Below are 8634 nucleotides of genomic sequence, written 5' to 3'. Positions count from 1 at the left end.
ACCCCCCTAGGGGGGAGGGGTACGAGAGGGGGTCAAAACCAATGGTGTCAATCGATAGAGGACTGAAAAGTACCCTAGGTAGGGGTGAAGGTTCATGTGGTGTTTTACACCTTGACACTGAAATGGAAGTCTATATATATTTTGGGGGTAAAAAAATAAACATACCCCCTCCAAAAAGGGGGAAGGGGGGGTCGGATGAAAAAATTAGTGATGCAAATCGATAGAGCGTCAAAAATTACCTCAAGAATGTCCATTTTCCAAAGATGCATTTTCAGTCAAAAAATACGAAAGGAACGTTGGGAAAAATAACCCCCCCCTTGCGGATGTATGCGAAAATGTCTCGATTTAAAATCTGAAAAGTAAATTCTGCACTACAAATAAAGAGTTGACTGCGATCATTTTTGATCGATGCAAAAATATACAAAATTGATTCAGGAAACATCGCAAATTGCAAAAAATTGCATAAAATTTAAATGGTGTTTCATAAAACTCCATCTTCAAATCGATTCAATGAAAAAACAAAAATTCAATGATTTCGTGTTCCATATGGAACTCTATAGAGCGTGTATGATCTATTACTTCAAATATCCGTTGCTCATGTGATAAACGAAAGCGTTGGACTTCAATTCGCCATCAATTGGAATGATACTTGATGCTGTCATGTGTGTGAATTTTGACAACGTCATGCTGTGGTGCTAGCTTATTGTCACGTGTGCCACGCTCTTGAAAATTCGATTATTAATTCGCATTGTTTCCAATAAAATCATAATTTTTTGCTTCAATCGATTTATTTTTTGCGTATAAACTCAAAGAAATGAAGATGTCGGAAAATCGGTGGAAGTATGAAATGGATGAAATGATTATAGGTGTCGAGAGACAAGTCATTCATTCATTGCGTAAGATGAACCGATCGGGACGTCCATTCGATGATGAATTCCAATCATACTTTCATCGAACATTAAATGAAAGGTAATCAAATTCCAAAATATGTCCCCAATGACTGAATATTTTTCCGTGACTTTAGATTGGCATCGATCTATGCGCGCATTGAAATGGAGTTGGTTATGGATCCACAAATTGCACAGAATGCTGAATTGTACAGAAATGGAATATCAACAACTTCTTCGATTGGTACACCAGATCAACGTCAATCTCCGGCTTCAGTTCAAACGGAAGATTTTATACGCGAACAAACGACCTTTTATCGGAAGGTTGACGCGGACAATGGTTCGATTTTGGGTAAGTTTTGAGAAATTCGTTTGATTGAACAATTTTGATTGATTTAATTTCCGAAAGGTGTCTTCGAGGAAAGAACAACAACTATCACTCGTCAAACAAACGATTCGGATTCGGAAATTGATGCTTTATCGGAGGCCGAACACTTTTCTGCCGAACCAATTGTCGAATATCCCGACGAAGATAAACAAGGTGGAAATGGAACTTTAAGCCCAATTCTGATTGATGACAAATCAAACGATGGCATTCTAAAGAATACGGCTGGTGTGACTGATGTGAATGGCGATGGTTCAATTGAAGATGAAGCAAATCGAACGATTAAAGCCACCAAATTGAAACGTTCGAAAAAAGTCCCAACCAAAATACGTTCAGCAAAAAAATCACCTATCATCCATCGGTGTGATCAGTGTAATTATGCCACTTCAAGAATTGGGCATTTTTACCGGCATAAGCTAACTCACACCGATCAAAAACCATATCAATGCCATCGTTGTTTCAAAAACTTCAACCGCTCAGATAACATGAAGAGCCACATGAAACTATTTTGTAAGAAGAAATCTTCTTAAATGTTAATCGGGACAAAGTTCCAAAGTACTTGAACAAAATTCAAATAAAATACTGTATTTGAAAATAGCACTCATGTTTTATTCAATCGTTGTTTATTCGTAAGGGCAAAACGTATGGAAATATGGAAAAGATAGAGAGCGAAGTAGAAAAAGAGACAAACTGGACTTATCAATCAATTTCAAGCTTTAGCTTTGAAGTCAGAGAAAATAACCAAATAAATTGGGTAAACTTGAATTGAGTATTTAATGCGTATTATTGTATGACAGTTTTGATTCAATCTAATTGATCATCTGATATAATAATATAAATATTTTTCCGTAAGCATTTTATGTTGAAATCAAATTAAGTCTGTCTTCAATTCTGTTGGCAATGAACCGCTGCATTGTTGTGAAAATCGGTCATCGTAAAATTCACATCGAAATGTCGTACATATAACTTTCGTAGGGGCAACGTTTGAGCATTGAGTCACGTGCATTCTTGTCGTCTTCGTTTTCAAATTCGCCTGACCACATTTGGAGCAGCGAATTTGACGCGGTTTGACATAAGTGTATTTGGATTGCATGTGGTGCCTCAATTGACTTCTGAAGAAACACTTGTCTCTCCTTATAATGACGACTTGCCTCGTATACTTTTATTGCGCAGTGCTCACGATAACTCTGTGCGATTTGTCGAATTCGCACTATGAATAAAGGCAACGATGTATGTCGATTGCCGATAGTTTGTCGTAGCTCAATGAAGCTGACTAAATTCTTTCTGTCAATAAAGCGAATAAGATCAATCGATTTGATTATATGCAATAAATGTAAATGCGTATCTTTATTATAAATTTAATTTTATAATAAAAATGTGTAAAAATTAATATATCTTATAGCGTAATGAACTAAATTAAATATTTCCAGTGGAAACTAGACGAAAGTTGAGAGACCATCACAAGTTGCTTTTTAACATTTCAATTGTATATTCAGAGCATGAAAGTATTAAGGATTTTTTCTTTTTTTTTTAAATAATATGTTTTAAAATTTTGGTCTGTTTCTTCATCTTCATTTTGTCTGGTGCTTAATGAAAAAAAAAGAATTACTATCAGTTCACTATAAATATCTTGAACATAAACGAAAATATTGAATGTAATCAAATCGTGGGTCCACTGAAGAAGTCGTTTTTATGTGTCTACACTTATTTGGATTGTTTACAGCACCAACTATTGATCGGTGCTATCCTTTGATGGAGTCGACACTGTGTTTGCTTCATCGAATGATTTTGTGATGGTGTTTATTTTATCGGTGCTATCGGTTTTGGAATTTTCATAATCATAGCTTTTCGTTGTCGTCACTTTTGCCTGTTTTGCTTGATTGGCATTTACATTGGTATCGGAACCATTGTCGCCGTTGTGTGTCTCACCAACGACCGTTGGTGTGTCTCGTTCATACAAATAACTTGTACTTAAAGGCCTTTGACCGTACGGAGAGCTAGAAGGGGAGATAAAAAGAAACTATTTTTTAATGTTAAAATATGTTAAATCGAAATTATCTACGAAATTGCTAGTAAATTGGGGATTTGAATGTACGGCCCCATTCAATGGGCCAAGCTGATGCTCTTTAGACATTTTAATCAACTTTCAAGGATATAAAATAAGATTTCTTAACTTTAGGAACCAAAAACTGGTGTCGTTTCTTGAAAAATTGTTGTCGTTTACGAACATTTTGTGCGTCCGAAGGCCTGAAGTACTTTTCGGGCGGACGGACGGTCAAAATGAACACCTCTTTCGGACACGAAATTTTTTCGCTTATTTTAACGTCAAATCTTTTCTCCCTTTCTTGTACGGTGGAACTTTCAATCTTTTCACACTTTCAAACCGTTTTTAAATGAAAAGAGTTGAAGAAACTTCCATTTCAAAACGATTTCCATTTTGAAGAACAAAAGAATGAAAATAGTTTTGAATGTTTAGCAGAACAGCAGTGTCGGCTGTACTATGAATCCAATGGAAATTTAAATGAAATGACTTTTTATGCGGATGTCGGTGACAAAATGAAATTTCTTTTCAACCTCAAACATTGTGCAAGACCAAACCGAACTTTTGTGGTTTCAACTCTCAATTCTTTGTGTAGCACACCCACCAAAAACAAATTGAAAATTCAAACAATTTCTCATTTTTTGACGAAAAACTTTTGCTGCGATCATTAGACGGCATAAAACGTGTAAAATATTCATTTTTTTATATTTCGACGCACGGCATATGCATGATAAAATGCCCTGTTCCATAAACATTATCAAAAGTACACCAACTGTATAGAGTTTTTGTTTAAAGTTCATGATAGTGACTTTAGGTCAGGTTTTCTTCTTGTGATAGCTTTATACAGTGTATCCCCAATTCCCCAATTGTATTACCCAACATGATTGCGATTGTACCTACCTTTGATTTTCTTTATCTTGTGACTGACCGTAACCTTGTTGTCCGTGATGCGCACTATTTCGGTCATTTGAATTGATGTAATTCCAACTGCCACCATATGATCCTTTGTCACTGTTGCTATTACCTGAACCGCTCACCGATTCGGAACCATATGTGGGTTGTGACTGGCTGGATGATTCATGGTGGCCACCTTGTTGTTGTGGAAATGGTCGTGGAGGTGCTTGTTGGTGTTGATTGTTTTGTGGCAATGGCGGTTGCGATGGAACATTCGGACTACTTGGATACTTTGCATAGTAATGACCATGGCCTTGATCATCGAAACCACTTACACCTCTATTTTGCAAAAAAAATATGTGCAAACAAGTGCAAATCCAATCAAAACAATTAATTATTTGGCCAAAACACACACAAACATAGTGATACAAAATGTGTTGATCTAGTGTTTTCTTGCAAGTTTTTTTTAAGTAAAGACATTTTTAATACCGATAAGTTTGATCCCATGGACGGAAATTATTATCTTCATATCCGTAGGCATTTTGTCCACCGCCTCGATTGCCGCTATATCCACTGTAGCTGCCGTAACCCATGTTTTTGTCGTAATATTCTGGACGCGTTGGTCTTTCATATGGTCGTCCCTGTCCATAGTAACGATCTTGGTCGTACATAGAGCTCTGATAACTTGGTCGCATATAATAATTATTGCCACCATACCCAGCACTGCTGCCACTATAGCCAGCACTGCTGCTATAACCACGATTTGACATTCGATCTAAAAAAAATCATTCATAATTTTCATGGCATGGTGTGCAGAAAAGTAAAATGAAACAGGTTTTGCTACCGTCATAGTATGATTCATATGAACCATCACGATTGCCATAGCCACCACGATTGTTTCCTTTCATCGAATAGTATGCGGGATCACGGTTGTCGTATCCATTTCCTCGATAATCTTGGTAATTTTGTCTGTAATCATTTCGATCATATCCACCGGAACCACCGGAAACACCGGAACCGCCAGCACCAGGCATGGCACCAGGTCTACTATAGTCATACCGATTTTGTTGTGGGTACCTGTTCATTAAAAATGTATTTCTTTATTTTATATTTCTTCGGTATTAAACGGCAATATCAATAAAATCAGTCAGTGATTTATTATTAAGTTAAAAAAAATGTTCGAAGTTACGTATAAAATTAAAATAAATAAATAAAAATGTACCGATTTTCATATTGTGTGTTTCGATTGCGATCATCCGATTGATAGTACCAATTTCGATCTTCAGTTTCACGCTGAGGTGCATGAATTGGCATCATTCCATATGATGAATACCCCGGTCTATAATTGTAATAAAAGGAGTCATAATACCTGCAAAACATGTCACAGAAAATATTATCAAGTGGTCGGAAGCGGTGCTAATAACGCTTGTGAAGTAAATCAATCAATTTAATGATATTCGATAAATCAGAGCTACTTTGTGTATAAACCGTCGGATTCTGAATTATGAAGAGAGTGACATCATATGTACATTTGATTTTCTTACAAAAATCCACCTTAGATTCTTCAAAAAGTCAACTTGCCGCCACTACTTCTTAAACTTTTTTGATTCATACTTCAATTTTAATTTCTTATTAATTTGGATTGAATAAAATAGTCTTTTCCCGACTATAATCGTTAGCAACTAAATTGATCTTTCTGTGCATCTTATTGAAGAATGACAATAATAGCAAAAGATGATGAAAAGATCACTTTTTTATTTATTTTTGGATTTTCGCCTCAAAAAGTGAATTCCAAAAAAAAAATGATAATTTGATTGATTTGCTAGAGAATTTTTTGGTTTCGAAAAATGACCCCCCCAGAAAAATGTTCCTCGCACACTACTGGTGATAAATAGATGTGAAAACTGAAAATTTCAATGCGGTGCAATGTTAAAAACGTTGCTATTGATTCTCTTCAAAAAATAAATGTTGTGCGTAAAACTGTGTGTATGTTTCACACGTGTTATTGTAAATATTGTTAGCATAATTGTACCTGTTCCTATCTTGATTGCCGTTCATCGCTGCATATAAACAACTGATGCACCTGCTTTGCTGTGGTCGATCATATGAGCGGTAATTATAGCCGCCACCGGATTCGTATCCATTATAGTCACGTGCTTCGCGATAAACTGGTCCCAATGCCGACGAGGATGGTGTTAATTTGGTGTTTTCAGTGGGTAAAATTGATGGACTAACTGTAGCCGCTGAAGTTGCAAGCAAAAATGCAACCCATAACCCGACCAACTAAAAAGACGTATTCAAATGTTTTTTTTAAAAAAAAAAGCCATTCTTATCATTAGATTTATGTTCATGATCTTTTCAGTAAATCGCCAACAAACAAAGTTCTGTCATATTTCTTCAGTTCTTTGAGTTTTGGCTAATTTATTCGTAGATTGATTCAAATGTATAAAAAAAAACTGTTCATGCAAGTGTTTCTGTTATTAAGTAATTATATTCACAAGGCGAAGAGGCGCCCAATTTTGCAATTGAAAAATAAAATTCGGTGGCAGTGACGGGCATCAACACCGCAAACCATCACATGCAAGAAAAAAAAACAAACAATCATCTATTTTTTACAATACGGCATCGTTACCTCGTTACTATGGGAGTTTTTTTGTTTCATTTGTTAACTTTTTTTTATTATTAATCTCGACAAAATGCGATATGTATGCGACCAACAGCATACACGGACTGACACGCATTGTTAACCATGCAAAGTTCCATTCAGTCAAACTGTTCAGCATTTTTGTTGTCTTTGTTTTCACTCTTCGTTTACTCTGCGCTATCTTTTTTTTCGTACGTTCATTGTGTATGCTTTACATCAATGGAACTGTTCTGTGCACTTCTAAAGTTCAACAAAAATTTCGAACTCTTTTTTATATTAATAAATATTTTCAGAGCATTAAAATACCGATCATTTACTTGAAATGTGTTTTTTTTTCTTCTTCTTTCAGATTATTTTGTCAAATTTGTTTACTTTTAATGGAAAAATGTTTGAGGTAAGCACAATGCATGAATTTTAGCGCATGTAATCTTCCTCATGAATATTATTATTTTTCCTATATTTTGAAGTGATGTACCAATTTTCTATAATTATTTCGAATTTTGCATACGATTTCACTATAATTCAGTGTAAATCAATCTGGGGAAGTAAAGAGCACAGTTATTACTATAATAACATCTTATTTGCGTGAGTATGTTTACTCGAAGAACAAACAGTTCGGGGAGTTTAAAGAATTTTCCAGCCGGTTGAAGTGAAACGTACTTTTGCATGACTTCATGAGTCTTCAAATTGTATGCGCCGTTTAAAAAAACTACTTTGTTTTAAAAAGCAAAAACTTTCAAGCGCGCGTTATTACCAGATCATGAACGAACTTTGGATGCGATGTTAGAACAATACGTTGTAAAATCATTAATCCAAAAGTTGCTGCAATGTAATCTCACCTTCATCAGGATTTGTTGCATCATTTTCCCTTACTCTCAAACTTGATTTTTCGATTTTAAGCTCTTTTTTTTTCAGCTTTAAACACAAAATCAATATAATTCGATGATTATTTTAACACTTTTTTTTTATCACATACACAAATGTCCACAAAATTCACTGAATTATCTCTTTATCCATTTATTATCTGAATGAAATAACAAAATGAAAGTGCTTTGCGAAGAGGTTAACAATGAACCAAACCGAATTGTTCTCAGCACTGTTGATCTGTGCGTTTGATACTGAAGTGCGCTAAAATAGCTACGTTTGATATGCACGAGAACCTACACAAAAGTGAAATAAAACAGTTCCCACTCATGACTTTTATAACGTTTCGTTCGTTCGATTGAAAATTCGTTGGTGTTTATTTGTTTTAAAGCAGTGTGGATACTGTGCACATCACCGTATAAATACGCTTGATCATCAGCGAACATTCTTTCTTCTTCACTCCAGTGGCGGATGCTCGTGGTGCTCAGGTATGTTACATACATACACGTTTCGCATGAAGCGCTTGTAAAGTTTACAACGATACGATAGTTAAAGTCAAATTCACCATTCATTTCATAGTAGTTGGAGACTTTTTTTCCATTTCCATTCAATTATTGTAGTTGGGGTAAAATAGTGACTTTTGATCACCATTGATTCTGTTTTACTTTTGCTTAATGCTGCTTTGATTCAAGAGAGAAGATTTAGAGAGAGAGAAAGAGACAGAGATAGAGAGAGGGAGAGAGAAAGATCAATAATACTGAAGAGTCTTGGCAAATTTTCGGCTCTTGGATTCGTTCTCTTGGAAGCACATCGACGGCCCGAATCTACGGTTCATACGATGCGTTTATTTAAACATCGGTTGACAAACGAATACATCTATCTCTATTTCATCGTCACATCGCTATTATTCTAACGCTTA

At 35.4% G+C, this 8634-nt stretch overlaps 2 protein-coding genes across 4 annotated transcripts; one reads left to right on the top strand and one right to left on the bottom strand.

Annotated features, from left to right (window-relative positions):
- Window positions 1-883: 883 nt before the first annotated feature.
- Window positions 884-1810, top strand: LOC116347296 (vascular endothelial zinc finger 1-like). The gene is made up of 3 exons (XM_031777856.1): window positions 884-969; window positions 1025-1239; window positions 1297-1810. Exons 1-3 carry the CDS (start codon window positions 902-904, stop codon window positions 1800-1802), a joined length of 789 nt encoding a protein of 262 aa, XP_031633716.1. The 5' UTR covers window positions 884-901; the 3' UTR covers window positions 1803-1810.
- An 859-nt stretch (window positions 1811-2669) lies between these two features.
- On the bottom strand, window positions 2670-8000 carry LOC116347279 (stress protein DDR48-like). Of its 3 annotated transcripts, none has more exons than XM_031777831.1 (7): window positions 7691-8000; window positions 6240-6490; window positions 5430-5576; window positions 5052-5284; window positions 4697-4982; window positions 4214-4546; window positions 2670-3269 (listed from the first exon to the last, which is right to left on the bottom strand). In XM_031777831.1, the coding sequence occupies exons 1-7, from the start codon at window positions 7712-7714 to the stop codon at window positions 3002-3004; spliced, it is 1542 nt and encodes a 513-aa protein (XP_031633691.1). In that variant the 5' UTR covers window positions 7715-8000; the 3' UTR covers window positions 2670-3001. The 3 variants fall into 3 exon arrangements, with proteins under 3 accessions (XP_031633691.1, XP_031633692.1, XP_031633693.1); XM_031777832.1 differs by having other exon boundaries at window positions 5430-5546; XM_031777833.1 differs by having other exon boundaries at window positions 3121-3292.
- Window positions 8001-8634: the final 634 nt, after the last annotated feature.

Source organism: Contarinia nasturtii, unplaced genomic scaffold, assembly GCF_009176525.2.
Source record: "Contarinia nasturtii isolate CC-2019 unplaced genomic scaffold, AAFC_CNas_1.1 Cnas_scaffold_1768, whole genome shotgun sequence".
In the NCBI taxonomy this organism is placed as follows: domain Eukaryota; kingdom Metazoa; phylum Arthropoda; class Insecta; order Diptera; family Cecidomyiidae; genus Contarinia; species Contarinia nasturtii.
This window is presented reverse-complemented; position numbering and strand designations above follow the sequence as displayed.